This window comes from Belonocnema kinseyi, chromosome 3 (genome assembly GCF_010883055.1).
Source record: "Belonocnema kinseyi isolate 2016_QV_RU_SX_M_011 chromosome 3, B_treatae_v1, whole genome shotgun sequence".
Classification (NCBI taxonomy): domain Eukaryota; kingdom Metazoa; phylum Arthropoda; class Insecta; order Hymenoptera; family Cynipidae; genus Belonocnema; species Belonocnema kinseyi.
This window is the reverse complement of record NC_046659.1, coordinates 58,742,781-58,760,775: the sequence shown is the minus strand read 5'-3', so window position 1 is coordinate 58,760,775 and position 17,995 is coordinate 58,742,781. Positions and strand designations below refer to the sequence as shown.

At 31.6% G+C, this 17,995-nt stretch overlaps 1 protein-coding gene across 6 annotated transcripts in view; it reads right to left on the bottom strand.

Moving 5' to 3' along the window:
* LOC117168668 overlaps positions 1–17,995 on the bottom strand; it is a 143,677-nt gene that overhangs the window by 613 nt on the left and 125,069 nt on the right. For 2 of the 6 annotated variants that reach the window (XM_033354329.1, XM_033354328.1), the window contains 2 exons: positions 7,644–9,587; positions 6,441–6,639 (listed from right to left, as the gene is read on the bottom strand). In XM_033354329.1, coding sequence (XP_033210220.1) covers positions 6,441–6,639; positions 7,644–9,587 — 2,143 coding nt within the window. Of the gene's footprint in view, positions 1–6,440; positions 6,640–7,643; positions 9,588–10,313; positions 10,399–10,999; positions 11,145–17,995 lie in introns of those variants that run through there. The other 4 variants (XM_033354331.1, XM_033354334.1, XM_033354330.1 and 1 more) reach the window with 4 other exon arrangements.

The window sequence follows — 17,995 nt, the reverse complement described above, 5'->3', positions numbered from 1 at the left end:
TCCTCTTGAAACTTTCACAAATTAAAATAATTTAACAATGAATCTCTTCCTTAATTAGAAATTATACCTTTGATATTAATTCCAAATCGAATCATTTTCAATTAAAAAATTGAAAATAGATCAATCAATAGATTAATTCGATTTGGAATTTTCATTTGATGTTTTTTATTTGAAATTGTATTATTTTTCGACGACTTAAAATTCAAACCATACAATTCAATAAATCATACAATTTAAAATTGTTCAATTTGAAGCGTTTTCAATGCTTTCATTTGCACTATTTAACTTGAAATTGTATACAAAAAGCGACTTAAACTTAAAGTTCTCCTATTCTGACTATTTTTCATTAAAAAATGTTTGAACAATAAAAACTTTCAATTTGAAGCAACTTGAAGGATTGATTTTCAATGGATTTAATTTCGAATGTTATCAATACAAAATTTCTTAATTTTAAACATGAGCAACATAAAACTTTGAATCTAAAACAGAAAAAAAAACAGAAAACTTCAGAATCTAATGGTTGAATCTGGAATATTACTTGACAAGTTAGTTGAAATCTCAAATCGATGCTTCTGATCTTTGTTCACAAAGAAAAAAAGAAAAAAATGTCACCGTGCCACTCACAAACCTCTGAGTTGGCATGAGCCTTACCAATCTCGTCCCAGTCGTGGAGGAGAGTGATGGTCACCGGGAAGTCAATTCTGACACCTCATTGGCAAGAAGGTAGGAGGGATTTTATGGTGATGAAGACTATAAGCTGATATATTTTCTGGGATATTAAATAGGAAAGGTAGAATGATGATTTGGTGAATATCTTTCTAGATTTACCATGGTCGATTACATTTAGGAAAAGGGCGGATGATCCCTACTTTCCACATCGAAGGAAGAACTCCCATATAAACAGAGCTGTTTAAGATTTCTAAAAAGATCGTTAAACAATTATGGGATACAAAGAAGGATGGGTTTGCTCTTAATCCCGTGAAAATCGTGGTTACCGTTGTAACCATAAGAGATATTGATTTAACAGGTTTGTAGAATAGGCCAAGATCCAATGGATGAAATTGAAACTGTTTTAGGTTATTTGAGACACCTGCATAACAAGGAGTTTGTATTAGATTGATTCAGGTACTGGCATACGGCAGGGAGTCAAGGTAAGATTAAGAGATTAAGTTAGGTTGGTAAAAATGACTTCCTAATGGATGGATTGAGGATTAGGTCACCAACAATGTTGGGTGAGATGCTTTTTTTAAGTAAACAGTGACACATGCGTTACTTGTAACTGTATAGAATAAAATTCAAATTGAGTAATAGATTTCTCTTCCAATATCCGGAATATCCTGCTCATGGCATCATAATCTGAACGGTTTTTGTTTTTCCGCATTTTTCGACAGGATCACAATAATTACTTGTTTCGTTGGCTTTATTTTCATCAGCCATTAAAAATAATTTTTCAAATTTAATTTTAATTTAAAATCACAACTCATGTATTTAATTCTAGTAACTCAGATTCGTTACATAAAATTTGTTGCGCTCTTACTTGGTTGGTGCCATCAGCAATATGAACACCGAAGCGCGCAGGACAGCGCAAAGCGATATCCTGTTTCTGTGATTCGCCACCTGCGCGCACCATTTTCGAATTTCTTTTCATTTCATGAGCAACAAAACGCTCTTAATATGAGATATACAAAAAACATGAAGTAACTTCAAAGTAACTGAAATTAAAGTTACAAGTTACTGCAAAAATCAAAACTAAGTTACGTTACTGAGTTGCTTTTTAAAACAGTTACTAAGTTATCCGAAAAGTTAGAAATAACGTAACTTTTAAGAAACTTAATTACTTATAACAAATTGCTACCAAACACTGGTCACCACAGGAGTACTGGGGGTTTCCTGAGTACACTCCAGCGTACAGGAATTTAAGTTAATTGAAAAATGAGCATCCATACAAGTTCAGAGTTTTCTAATTTCCTGTGGGTACCTTTCCCTTTCAGTAAACCTTGGTGGCAACCACCTTAGCTTGGCAATCCTGAAACGTTTGAATTTCTAGCCGACTCATGCAAAGACTTCGGATCGACTCGTTAAAAGTATCTACCTCTTTTTAAAGTGCACGACTTCGATTTCAACGTTAACTCAAAAATACAATAGATCATAGTATTGATAACATGGTCGAAGTTACAACTGAAATTATTGAAATTATTATTCAGATGAGGCATAGGAATGAGTTCAAAGAGTTTATATGTTTAAAATTGGGTGCCAAAAGAATTTTGAAATTTTCTTTTTGAAAGGGTATTTCTTTGAAAATCCAGTATGTATTTTCCAATTAATGAGTATATTGAAGATAATAAATTTTTTTTGAAAATTCAGAAAATCAGAAAGACATAAATGTCGCAATTCGTAAAGGATATCTATGCATTTCTGGAGTTGTAGCAAGAAAGTAAAAAGTAAAGTAAAAAAATTAAGTAAAAAGTAGTAGTAATAAGCGAGTATAATAAGTAAAAATATATTTATCAGGGACATGTTCTCCGTTTTGATACAGTCTTCAATAATGATTCGCGGACTGCTGACGCGCCACATGTTTGTTCGATAATTGTAAACAGGAGAAAAACCTGGTTGGTTGCAATAGCATAGTTTATAGAAGTCTACTAATCCACTCATCCTGAGACACTGACTTGAGACTGATTATGAGATTTTCCTAGGCGACTTTAATATCGACGTGTCTAAATAAGAAGGTTCTACAGTGAAACATGCATATTTATAAAGATTCTATTTTGGCAAGTGCGAATTGAAAGATTTTTTCTTAAGTGCGAACTCCTGAAGCTTCATAATCTTATATAAATTGTAAAAGTACATTTTTTAAACCAATAGACGTAAAATTAAAAAAAAATTGCAACACATTTTCACAAGAAGGCTTGAAAAGAATTATATTCTTTTTAAAACTCTATTTTTTCCAAATCCTCAAGAAAATCAATTTGTGAAAAATAATTGCACAACAAGAGGTGAACCAAATTGTAAAACGGCTCATTAGGAACACATATATGACAATTGAAAAAAGAAGGAGGCATCCAAACCACCCCTCTCTCACTTCTTTATTATTTGTATTTTTTATACTACCAGGATCCAGCATCCTTCGAGACCTTTTAGGCATCCTCTTCAGGGAAATTTTAATAGGAAACTAATAGGGAATATTGATATGAAATGCTAATTTCAATTAAAAACCCTAATTGAATTTGAAGTTAATTATTAAGGAATTATTAACACTATTAAAATTTGTATCTTTAATATTTTTGAGAAATAATTATATATTTTTTTAAAATATTAAAATTTAAAAATATAAATAATATAAAATGTATTATATTTTGTAGAAATTGTTGAAGTATGTTTTTTAAATAAAATTTAAATAACTCAATAAAACAATCTTGAGAGTTCATATGACAATTAATCGGTTTAAAATATCTGATGAAATTAAAATGAAGAAAGCTTCAAAGAAAAAATTTAATTTTTGTTCAATGTGATTAAGAATAATGTTTGAAAAGATGAAATCACATCCTTTACTGGATTTGATCATAAAATGAAATTGAAGCGTTCTTGATTTTAATTTTGCTTTCGTCAGATATTTCAAATCAATTAACTGTCAAGTGAACTCTCAAAATTGTTTGATTCAGATTCTAATAAAATTTTATTCAATTTAAGAAAATTACAATTAATTCTCAGAAATATTAAATATAAAAATGTAAATGGTGTTAATAATTCCTTAATAATTAACTTCAAATTCAATTTTGCGTTTTAATTAGTAGCAGCATAACATATAAATATTCCCTACTAGTTTCCAATTGAAATTTCTCTGAAGATGATGCCTAAAAGGCCTCGAAACATGTTGGATCCTGATAGTATAAGAGAGGCGGATAAATAATAAAGCAGTCAAGGAGAGGTGGTTTGGATGTCTCCTTCATTTTTTCTCCCTCTTTTTTGTAATTGTTATATATGTATCTGCCTCTAATGTGCCGTTTTACAGTGTTCTTTGAAAATATATTTCTCTTATATTAACTCTTTTTTTGCATACATTTTTCACAAATGTATTTGTTGCAAAATTTTTTTATATTTAAAGTTAAGATATGTTTGTTTCAAAAATGTACTTTCAAATTTCTTGGAAATTAGTCAGTAGTCTCGGCAGTCTATCCGTTTTATGGGGTGGTTCAAAAAAATTCTACACGTTGTTTTTAATCGGTTAATCCAGCTAGCCCTCTTTTAAGGTGCACCAAAAAAATTACATGCGGAAATATAATGAGAGTATAGCGAATTATTGGCCTTATTTGTAGTACTTATATTATATTATAGTACTTATTTCAAAAATTAATTTTTTTAAAAAGATTATCAATATTGCGATATTCAGGGGCGAAAACTGTTTAAAAAAAATTATGAGCATTGCTTAACTAAAAGGAGCAGATAAATTCCATTTCAAATCAGGCAGAGAGTTCCAATGTAGGATGATAAATTGATTTGGTATTTGGATCTTTAATTTTATGGTGAAAATAAAAGATCAAGTATTTTAAACTTTGATTAACCATTTTTTTTTATTTTCTTCACTCAAAACCAACTTAAAAATGTTTCTTTTAGAAATAGCCACTAATATTTACTACATATTCCCATAATACTAGTAGGTTATTGTTCTGATATAATCAGAAACTGTAAACAAACTATAAAAACAAATAAAAAACGTGGGGCTTTCCAGAAAATCGTCTGTGTTTTCTCATTCGATTTTGAAAAATATAAACAAGACTTTCAGAAAGCACCACCTCTTTATTTCTTTCCAATATTTGAAAAGAGTTCCAGGTAATAAAAAAGGCATGCTATCAGTTTGATAGAACAACATTTTTGAGGCCGCGATTTTTTACAAATATAATTTTTTATTTTTCTCGTACATAGTACAAGATTTTAAAAAATAATAAGAGATGTTTTTTCTATAAGTTTTCTAGATGTTTCAACTTTTATCTGAATCTTTTCAAAACCTTTCGTTGCTTCTGAGAAAAATGCAGAAATGTGATTTTTCTAAAATAATGGTTATCAACGAGAATAAGTGGTCTACCAATTGAAAACAAAATTCGCGAGATATGTATACAGTACATATTGCCAATTATTTAAACAAAAAATTCACTTGCGATTTTTTAGAAAATACACATTTAATAATTTTAGAAAAACAACCGCCATATTCTAATTTTTTTAATAATTCATTTTTTAGAGTTAATTGAAAAAAGCATTCCTCCGTTGATTAAAAAAATAAAAATCCCGAATACCAACAATCTACGCAAAATACTGAATTCTGAACAAAGTTTCTGTCAAGTTTTGAGAATTCGCAGGTAATCTTTATTTTCATCATAGAGTGATATATCTAAATAAATCAAGGATTCTGACCAGACGATCTGAACTTTTCTTAAAATATTGCCTGATTTTAAATTAAATTTATCAGCAGCAAGTGGAAAAAAAATGAGATTTAAGGTGAAATAAAAAAATTGGTTGAAAAGTCAGCATAAAACTACGATTGCTTAGCCTTTTCTGTCAAAAAGTTCGATTTAAACAAAAATGAATTATTTCAACAATAAAAAAAAATAAACATATGAGGTATTCAGGTTCATTAAAGAGATTATAGCATTCATAAAATATCCTTTATTCGCGATATTCTATGGAAAACTTTGTTTAAACAATTAAAAATTTCTTAATAAATGCTTAAAATCTGGTTTTTATGAGATGATAAAAGTATTGGTAAATACTTTATTATACATTTTATACTGTAGACAGAATTGATAAAAATATATTTTTCCTGGTGTAATTCTTATGTGAAACATCAGGAAGCGGGTGACACGTGGAATAATATTAACTGTTTACAAAATACATGTTTTCTTTTGTAAGGAACCTAAAATAACTAGGGAGAGCCATACAAAAAATAAATGCTTACTTTAGTTGGACCACCAGAGAATATTGCAACTGTTGAGAGATTTCTAAGATTTCTTTTGCGAATTCTGGTTCCAGGAACAATGATGGCAGTAAGCCCCCGTTAAGTTAGAGGAGATCTTCGCACTAATATTAAACTCGCTCAAGTAATTCACATAATCAGCCTCGCAGCTAGCGCGTATCAGTTCTAAGTCGGACCCCCACGAAGAGTCAACTTGTGGGCTTCTATATAGATACTACTATTGCAGCCAATTGGGGCGCTTTTTTAAAATACAAGGATCGGACCTATATATGAGGAGAGTGGCGATACAGAAGCACGTCGGATCAGTTTCCATCTACTAATAACGAAGGCAAAATTTAATTTATCCATTCAATTGAAAATAAAGCACGTTTCAGAGATAGCAAGAATATTAAGGTTCCTACTATTTTGCGAACGTTTTAAAATTCGAATAGAATTATTTTCACTTTTTTAGTAAATTTTTTATAGTACTCACTGTAAATCTCGCTGTTTGGATCTTCTGCATAAATGTAGAGCGACCGGACCGCTTTTAGTATTGCGAAAAAGCTGAACGGCTGCTCGATGAGTCAAGTCATGGCAGACCTGGCCATTGACCGCCAAAATTTCATCCCCAGCTCGCAATCGACCATCCTCGGCTGCCTGACCTCCAGGTAAAACCGATTTTATAAAGATGCCTGTAAAAGAAAGCGGAATATGTTAAATTTAACAAAAAAATTGAGAACAAACGTGTATGGCATGGAAGTTTATTTTTTTATGTTCGAGGCTTAAGCAACGGTGTCAAATACATTGCGGGTTTACAAATGCCTCGGGCTGTTCTATATATCTATCTATATACGTAATACTTAGTGTCCCAAGAGAATTCCGGCTTAGAATAGCAAATAAATGTTTCTGTTTGGTCATCGAATATGGTTTATTTCATTTTCAATATTACTCTTAAGTCTCAAAAAACTTTGAAAAAGGAATATTAAAGGCAGTGATAAGATTAATCAATTTTGAATAATGATTTTGTAAAAACTAATGACAATAGACCAATTGTTGAATATTACAAATTAAACAAATTAAACGTATTTGAGAATTATATGGCTACCTTAAATTTATTAAATAACAGTTATTCTTTCGTGTATAATGCACGTACAAAGTAATTTTATTTAGAAAAATATTTTCCTAAATTACGCGCTTATTTCTCTTCCAGAATTATGTAAACTAACAGATACGTTTTTTTAACAATTAGGGGTTGATAAAAATATAAGCTAACAAAGAACCTTTTTTGAATAATTACAGTTTAATAAGCATTTTACTGCATTCAATTTACAATATTTTTTTATTACAACAAAAAATTTTTTGCACACGTTTTTAGTAGATTTAGTTTCACTGGAAGTATTTGTCAATTATTTCATCTAATATCATTAAATATGTCTATTTATATTATAATTGAAGTAGATACCTTCGAGATTCGTGTTTTTAGAAACTTTTCACACACCTAATAGAAAACAATAAAATTATTCTTTCTTATTCTCATTTTTAAACTTGAGATTATTTTAAAAAGTGAAGGATTGCTCTATTACAAATTTTCTAAACGAATACAGAATTTTACGCAAAAAATTATTGTTTTCTTGTATTAAAAATTTCTGTTTTTCTATACAGAAAACAAATCTTTAAAATAATTAAATGTACCCACCGATGCTTCCTTTAGGACTGTCCCTTCCGCCAACGATTGTGAACCCCAACGACTTTTTCCCAGGTCCTTTTTCAAAAACCACAGTATGAAACGTTGAAACAGTGCTTCTTGGTCTTCTTGGCAAGGTGCAAAAGTTAGAAACACTCTGAGCACCACTGTCAATTGTGGTGCAGGATTTCTCCGAAGATATCGACCTGTTCGACTCGTTCTTCCTGTCTCGATGATGTCTCGAGTTGTGTTTCCTAAAGTGTGACTTGGGAGAATTTTCTACAATAACACCATGTCCATTCTCAATGTTAACATTCTCGTAATCAACACTGCTCTCCTTCAGCCTTCGCGGCTGCTCCACATTACTATACCTCGAGATGACTATATCCACCACCCCAGGACCACTACCATTCCCTAAAATTTTTCTTGCCTCTGCCATAGTCATTCCTCTCAGTCTTTTTCCATTCACAATCAATATTTCATCCCCAATTTTTAAAGTTCCCTCTTTATCAGCCAGTCCATTAGGAACAACATGAGCGACTAAATATCCAGGACTTGATTCTGCTGTCTTAGCTATAAAAATCCCCAGAGATTGATCTGCAGTTTTTCTAGGCAATTTCACAACCATTGTTTCGGTAGTGCGGGAACTACTTCTAATTACAGGCAATCCCTTTTTCAAACACTTAGGACTCTTACCAATTTCTATATTCGTTTCTAAATTTGTTCCTAAATTCTTTTCTATATCAAGATCTTTAACTTCGAACTGCCTCTGTATCAATTCCTTGTTAGCTGCTTGGCAAAGCATCTTCATGGGATCCCTCTCAATCCCTAGACAAACATTATGAGCAAAAGGTTTAGCAGGTAAGGCATTAAGATTTTCAGTCTTGACAATCACAGGACTTGCTTCCAAAACAGAAGCATGTTGGCACAATTGAAGGTTTTTTTCTAAATCATTAATTGGTGCTGATGGTCTTCTGGGAGGAAGTCGAGGTGGTGGTGGTGGAGATGACGAAGAAGATGACTCATTCAGCATACTAGTGAGCAATTCCGAGGCTCCACTACTGCATCTGTCATCCAAAAGACTACTAGTTGCAGAATCATTATCCAAAATTCCAGAATCATTGTCATCCTGGTCTTGATCCTCATAAAGAGGATTCGTTCGAAGTTCTTCCAAACCAGGCAGGGTTCCATATGAGAAGCTTCTGAGTCTTCTTCTTTCTCTATCCTTGCTGTCCTTTTTGTAGATCTTCGCTATCAGTTTGCTTGTTGAGCTTTTCAAGTATCGATCTTGCATGGCTCGAAATTTAGCTGCGAGGCAACTGGAAGGTGTCACACTATCAAATGGACCCCCCTCCCTAATGGGACTTTCGACTTCTCCAAGAACATCGACCTTTTTCGCTGGTTCTTCTTCAGTTGGTTTAGTTTTTCGCCATCCACGTCGCGACTTGGGACTTTCTACAACACTTTCAGGTTTTGCTTCTTCTTTGTAGGGTGTGGAGGTTCTGAAACCAAAAATAACAAATCTTTCGTCGGATTGATTCTTGGCTGTAAGCCTGCTATGTGATTTGGAACGCTTCTTCCTTTTGACCTGAGTTTTTTCTTCCTCAGTGAGTTCCTTCAACTCCGTTTCACAAACGGATCTTCTAAAATCATTCCTGGTTAGTCCTCTTCTACTCAACTCGCACATAGAACGAAATTCGGGTTTGGTGGCTTCGTCAGGGTCTTCCCCTTCGTCGGAATTCTGGTCTTTGAGGAAACTTAATCGTGTGGTTTTCACTCTGTCTAATAGGGGGTTTCGTTTTTCGCAGATTCGTCTTCTTTCTTCCTGGATCTTCTTTTTGTCCTTTTTGTTGGAAGTTCGTTCGGTTGTTACTTGGGAGGTTGGGACGTTGTAGCAATTCCTTTCGGAATCTGAACTTGAGGATTTGCGGCGTGCCCATCGCACTGGTGACATGTCTAAAATGAAAAGAAAATTGATTTATTTGTAGACGTGGAGCAATAAGTTTATTATGGGGGTAGGAACACAAAAATAAGAGGAAAAGAAGACCATGGTGAAGAACAAGAAACGAAAGGACAATTGAAATAAAACAACTGGGGAAAATTATGTACGAAAGGAAATTTGATACATATGCGGTAAATATTGTTAAAAAAATAAGAATGAGAGAAAATCGAGCAGCGAAGGGAAGAAAGAAGAAAATTGTTAAAACTGGGAATATAATAACAAAGAAAAATATTGATTGTAATAAAAGAAGATACATGCAGTTGAAAAATTGATATTGATAAATCGTTCAATGGTAAATTTTGTTTTAAAAAATCAATTAATATTATTTTATATTATTAATATTATTTATTTAATGTCTGGAAACAACAAATTGATCTTTATAAGGAAAAATCCTCATTTATTCCGAATTATTCCAGACTTTAAAAATAAAATATTTAAAAATAAAATGTGGGGGTCCGTGAACGTATTATAAGTTTCCTTCGAACATGAAATATACCCACTTCCAATTGCTTTAAAGACATGTTTATAGCAACACTAAATTCCGTATGAGTCCTAGTTTCCTCCTCCACTTAAAGCCGAAATTATTAATGCCCACAGTATGTCGAAAGAAGTTAGGCTTTTTCCTTATAAATTTCCAAAGATCTATTGTAATAGGTTGCAAGAAAGAGTTTGTTTATTACATTTGGTAAATACACCTGTTAATGTTGTAGTCCTTGAATTATATCTGCGACGCAATTTAATAAACGCAGGTAACTTGATCTTCATCTGTTTCAGAAAATGGGTACTGTAAGTTTGTTAATGTACAAGGTAATTTTATGTAATATTAAATACAATGATATGTATGTATTTTCTTATTTCAACGGGTCCCCATGTTTAGATGTTTCAATTTTGAATCTTTGGAATTCAAATTTATTCAAAATTTGCGAAGGCTAATATTTGAAAATTTTAAATACTTTATTCTAAAACACTATACAAATACGAAACTATTGAAATTAAAATTCAGCGTATGCTTTCCAAACATGAATCATACAACATTGAACGTTTCAATCTGAAATAATTGAATTTTGAAACAAAATTATATTCTATTTTAAACTAATCAAAATTTTAATTGTCCCACGTTGAATCTTTTAATTTGAAGTTTATTTTTTGACACATGGACTTCAAAATTGCAATATAACGATAAGATACAAAATTTTAAGATCTCACAAGTCTATATAGCTTACTTTCAATCACAATTTGTTAGAATTATCCTAGAAACATGAAATAAGATTCAGGTTCTTTCACATGAATAAAATTATTTGAAAAACTATTAAATGATATAAAATAGTAAGATTTTCAATGATATAAAAATTATTTTCTCTCTTACTGGATTACACATTTTGAATTATGTAAATATCACTTTCACTCTTGATCAAAAACGGAAGAACTTTACAAAGAAAGATACTTAAATAAAAATAGTGAATAAAACCGAAATTCTGTAGTATTTTTTCTCGATTTCATGTAGAACTTGACAGTAAGAAAGACGTCTTGGCACTGGAAAGACATGCTCGAAGCGTGACGTATTATACGTTCTGAGTTCTGTCAGAGGATGTGCGTATTTCAGGACTTCCCGTACGAACAGTCCCCTTCAAGTACAATACATGAATGATACAATAATAACAATTATACTGTAAGTGCAATAGTACGTTGAGAGCCTTCGCTTCTGGATGGGAATCGCCGTGGGCGCCCATGTCGATTTCGATTCCCATGGGTTACCCTCCTCAGGATTAAAGAGCGCAAGTCTCGTGTAAAAAGTGTCCGAGGTATTCGATCTTGTTAAACCGGATTCAATCTCTCAATGCCTATATACACTACAATTACAGCATCTATATGCACAACGTACATAAACACAATGTACATGCATATAAGATGTATGCATACAATGCACATGCATGTATATACTACACATACATACATATACATACCAGATACATGAATACATACAACATATACATCTACCGTAACTTTTACCTCCCTCGTCCACACACACACACACACACACACACACAAATATATATATATATACATGGCAATTATATATGGTGTACATGCACTTTAAAGTGATGTATGAGGCACGAGAGGTGCGTATCGAACAAGTACTTTGAACATTTCAGGATTCACTGTCATTCAGTGGGCTGGTCAGTGCTTTTGATTAATAAAATAACAAACACAGAAAAAGAACCAAACTTGCAGATAATAGTGATCTATAGCTCTAGGTTCCATTTTGGGCAGCGCAAACAGTAGCAAGTGCTGGATTAAGAGGATTGAACCTGCTCAGAAAAGCTGACCCATAGACCTCTTTCTTCTTGTGACAAAAAAAAAGATTAATTCAAGAAATTAAATATAAAAGAGTTTTTTCGTATCAGAAAAAATATATAAATTAGAAATAGATACAAAAAACGTACTATAATATTTGTATCTAAAAGAATATTAATATGGTGTCCATATATTCGAAATGAACTCCGTTTGTCTTATTAGCTACAGTGCACAATTTTTCGATTTTTTTCCTTTTATATATTAAATATTTTTCGATAAATTCCTGAAAAAGACTTACCTTCAATTAACTTTCATTTTCCTATACTCATGTATTTTGCAAGTCTTATTACAAAAATGACCATGAAATTACCCGCAAATTTCGCTTTTAAGGACATAACATGATTAAACTGTAAAAGCGTAATATTTTCACGTTAATTTAAGGAATTACTAAAAATCTGCAAAAAAGCTTTAAATGTATGTCGTAGATCTTCTAAAAATACTCATTTTATTTTAAGTACATTGTCACTCTGCGACTGATAGTTATCGATAAAATGGATGATGAACAATTCTGTAATCAGTCACAGGAATCAGGTCCCCACGGGACATTTTAAAAGGGTAGAAGTAGAGGGAACTTCTTTCTGTGGTTAATCACAGGAATACCACAAATCCCATTTCAAGAAATTCTACACTTTTTACCAAAATTTTCCTTTTTTTCCAGAAAAATAATGGGTCTTGAGAAAAAATGTAACAGTTATGAAACAGGCATTATACCAGTACCCAATGTCAACACCACGCCAAGCACTGGGAAGTTACTGGCTCTTACGTGTTGGGACGGTAACGGTTTAGTGCTGGAAGAGTACCAAAATTTGATCTGTAGTTAAGTCCAGATTCCAGCGTTATATGTCATATGTTGAATGGGCGCATACTTGATACTGGCATCGCAAAAACTTCGAATGCAGGTTTTCTACCACCTACAACATTGTGTCGGGCATTGGCTCGGTACAGGATCAGTATTGTAAGATTTAATACCTTAAATATTGCATACTGGCTGCCCCTCTGCAATAAGTTGCTGCAAAGTTGCAATTAATTTAACAAAATATTCGATTGGCCCAACACCATTTTTTGGTTGTATCAACCAAATATTCTCTCGACTGAAGGGTTTTATTAAAAATAGCAAAAAATTCAGTTGGATCAACTAAATATTTTGTTGTTCATATAGTAACCATATTTTGTGATTAAACCGAAAAATTGGTTGATTCAACTAAATCGTTTTCTGAGTTTATTTACCTCTTTAACATTAATTCAGCGTTTTATGAATGATTTATAAGGATTTCGTAAGTATAGATACATTTCATCAAAGGCTAAATCTAGATTGTCGCAGATAACCACAATTAAATTGTAAAAAAAATAAATCTTAATAAAACCAAAATAATGAAATAAGAATCAATACTTCGGTGAGAAGCGTATAGTTAAAATAACAAATTGACTGAGGTATCCTCAGGGACTATAATAATTAGGATGATATATATATATATATATATATATATATACCGATTTCAATGCTGACATACTATACAAATATTTTAGCTTATTGCAGCAATAAATTCATTCCATTTTTAAACCTTCTTTGACCCCTGTTGCTGAAGGACTTCAAACATGAAGTTAACGATTAAATGAAACGATCGATCGTTCGATACGCATATCCGCGCGAAAGCATTAGGTTTATCGCATTTTCACAGGTGTTCCTCGTTTCAAGAATTCTTGGATGTTTTTTTTTTAAAAAGGTCAGTAAAAAATTCTTTGTACTGTCGACAATTTAACTGTACACTGCTACCGTCCAAGTTGAAAAGACACTTATGTCTCTTCAACTTCGAACGGAGAAAATCAACGAGAAAGATTTGGTCTCAAATATGTATTATGGAATTAATTTTTTATATATGTTTCAACGTCATTATTACAAATTGATGAATATTTGTATCATCCATGTAAAAAAACTTACATTATTGTTTTTTTGCTATAAAAAAGTCGACGTGCGATTGCTGATAGTGAAAAATACAGGGGGAAAGCAGCGAGTTGACACGCTGCTTTCTTATATGTAAAATGTCTCGACCTTATTGTATTTTGAAGACGGAGCCTCGAGCCTTTTACAAGTTAAAAAGACCTCGAGTCGACACGCGGTCTTTCTGAGTTGTATTTCCATACGTAATACCTGGCGTTTAGAGACCAAATACAACTTTTCAGTGACTTACGGTTCAATCCTGCAGCGAATCATAAATTTTAATGGCAAAAATTGGTTATTTAATCAAATTTTTGTGTTTTTTAGAATCGCATTATGATAGCATTATAATAGCATTATAATCGCATTATATTAGCGCAAAGTCGTGATATCGTACATTGCAAGTTTTTACATTATATACCGCATAATTTTGCAATCTATAACGTAAGAATTTAAATTTATTACGCTATCATATTATTTTTCTTCTTTTGTGATCTCGCGAGGGTACGAGTAGTCAGCAAGCGATCACAGCCAAAATTAAAGATAAAGAACAAAAATTAACCTTGCCAGATAAACCTTATATGAATCGAAGATAATTTCCGATTTTTAATCTTGCCTGGATAATCTTTCATCTTATAATCGCTTCATTTTTATTCGAGGTGTAGCGACAATTACAACGCCAGCGCTATCCAACGTCACATAACTTCATTAAATTTGAGAAAAATGGGGATTCCCATCTGTCAGTTACATTTTGCGCTCTTTCTAAATGGTATTAAACAAGTTTTAATTCGTCTACAATAATGTGATTTATTTCGGATGAAATATATCAGTAAGAACAAATTTGTTGTGTGTTTTCTGCTGTTGATTTTACGTGTTTTACCGAAATTTGCCCATTTCATCGCACGCAGTCGACGAGTTCAGAATTATTTTCCGAAGCTCAGTGAAACTTTCGCCAAAATATGTTTAATCATTAACCGTTGCAGGTCTTACCTGCAGCAAAATTTTACTTTTTTCTGGGATTGTTTTAAATCTGGGGTCCCGATTTATAGCTCCCATTCACTCGTACTCTGGCTTTTTCCCAGTGCTGCTAAGGACGCCGTAGCAGACGACAGCAACAAAATTTAACTTCATTTTTTTCTATGATATTAGTGCATTATAATATCGTATAAAACTCCGCGACCTGATTGTACGTTATCATATTGCTCGTTCTTGCAATATAGAGGTTTTCCGATATCTTTTTCTCCGTGTAATTTGTTATTTGTTATCTGAATATATTATTACAAATATTGCGAGACAGGGATCAAATGTTTTTTCTCAATAAAATTTCAACTATTTTATTTACAATCAAGACACCAACAATTTTAAAGAAAGCACAAATGTTCAATAATATAATAATTCTACTAAAAAATCAAATAGTTGTTTAATTAAATTAATTTGTGTACGTCAGCAGCGTATTCGATGCTGACGTGTTTTCTCATGTGCTTTTATTGATTAACTTTATTCATCTACCCTGAAAATTTTTTCATTTAGGATTTAGGTGCTGAATATAAGAAGGAGATATAGAATTATTTCCCAAGAGTCGGAGGAACTCTGACCGCTTGGGTTTTAGCGACTATCAGTCTGCCCACACTCTCGCAAAGTAATTCTATATCTCTTTTTCCATCCTGCATTTCAATTATTCCCACAATGTATTGATTTTCGAGATCGTTATCAAAAATTTATAATTCTCGATAGAAAAATTAAATAATAAATCCATGTATCTGATCGGTGGAAGAATAGTATCACCGAAATTAATTTCAAAACTATACTGATATTCTGCATTAAAGTTACTATTCTCTTCATGTTCTAACGAATAAAGGAAACATTTTCTAAGAAAATTCAAAATTTCGACTTAACTTTTGAAAATGAAAAAAAAAATCAGTTACTGTAAGACCGCCCCTTTTCAATTTTTTCTTGAACTAAAAATAAAGCTTGGGATTTTTACGTAAATGTGGTAGAATAAGCAGTACTCAAACTCAAAATTGAATTGCCTTATTTTACTCAATAAACACTAGAATTACATCTTTTCAAGATAATTCGCGCCTATTCCTGTTTTAAAGAAAATCTGTATTTAACGTGAAAGATGGCTAATTTTAATATTTTTTGTATAAAACAATTTCTCTTGCTTGGGTTAAAATCCAGAAAAAAACATTATAAACATTATAAATGGTGTAATTCTAGTATTTATGGAGTAAAATGAGACAATTCAATTTTTTTGTTGTGTCTTTGTTCCAACACTCTTATAAAGCCTTTAATAGAAAAGTTTAATTTTTCATTGTTTTTGAAAAGTTGAATTTTTAGATTGAGAGAAATCGCGAGTGATTAATTCACGGAACTGCCCCTTGCTTTTATAACTAGCTTTTGCCGTGAAACGAAAGCACGGATTTGTGATTTTCGATCTTGGACGTTTGCGTGATTTTTTCCTCTAGCTCAGAGTTATAAGTCATGAACATTCCACCAGGTAGGCTCTGGATATAAAAGACGGAAGAAAAAACGCCTTATTATTAAGAGTATTGCAGTGGCAGCAGGACCATATGACTTCTATAGCTTTAATTATTATTGTGATCTGATTTAATGCTTCGCTTTCGATTCAATGTTTAACTTTTGTTTTGTTAAAGAATAACAATTTTAAAAACAAATTCTGCATTATTCCTTAATGTTTTGCTTCCATTTCAACGATATAACGTCGGAAAAAATGCGCAACTGGCGCGGTAGATCGCCAGTTGTACCTTTTCGCTTGAAAATATTGTTGTAAATTTTTATTATTTACTCAAATAAATGGAAGAACGTGAGAGTTTATTAGTTTTATCAAGTTTTGATCTTGAAAACAACATTTTTTTTAGTATTTTTAATATTCTATTCGTAATGTTTTTCGGAAGTGCATTGATATTTTTAATGAGGTGTTATCGAAATTAGAATTTCATTCAGAAATTCTCGTATACGAAAAATTGAAAACCCTTTCCAGTTATTATGTAGAAAGATTTTATAAACTTAAAATATATTTGGCCTTCTCCATCTTTCAAAATACACACATTTAAATCCCTGAAAATAATCATATCATAAACTATATTCTAAATGAACGCAAACCGAATAAATAAAAATTCAAACTACATTTTGCAAACCTCGTAAAATAAATACCATACGTTCTGTCAGCTGATTAGATAATAACAAACTGTCGGCCTGCTGGAATAATTTTGTTAACTGTTATCGTAATGATGCGAAAAAATGGTAAAAGTGATGATAAGTTTATTACAGGAAATGATGAAAATGCTGGTACATGTTCTCAATCTCAAATTTATTTTCCTCCTTTCTGTTTTTAGCACTTCCTTGGAAGGGCAAAGAATTTACGATAAATTGAATTTTAAATTCAAGCCTTAGTGTTAAAGATTTTTAATAAAATGTTACAAAAGTATCACTTTAATTTAAAAAGCTCTTGAATGAAATATTTAAGTTGAAAACTTTAATAAAGTATTCCAAATTGAACCATTAATAAAGAGCTCAAAATTCTAGATTTCAAATCAATTATACTCATAGAAGAAATAATTTTAGATTTAAACTGCCTTGAATGTGTTCATGAAGAAGCTTAATATAATAAAAATAATAAATAAATTGCATTTGAAAGCGTTTGAAATAAGCCACTTTAAATTGAAAGATGAAAAATAGTAACTAAAAAAATAGTAAATAGTAAATAGTAAAATAGTAAAAAATAGAAACTACATTCCTCATTCATTAAATTATATCGAATTTTGGAAAAAACTCTGAACCGCATAATTCTTACCATTATGTTTTTTTGTTTTTTTATGTTTTTTTGTCTTTCTTCATTGTGCAGAAAATTGAGAGAAACTTCATAATACAGTTACTTGAATAAGCTCAAGTACCAGGAAATTCAATTTGCTACCTTTCCATAATTTTTGAACAATCTTATGTGCAATTGAGTCATTCACTATGTAAACACCATAAAATATAGTACTCAGGTCGCAAAACTATTTTAGTTTTCAGTACTCAAATGAAAGTATATTATTAAAGTAATTA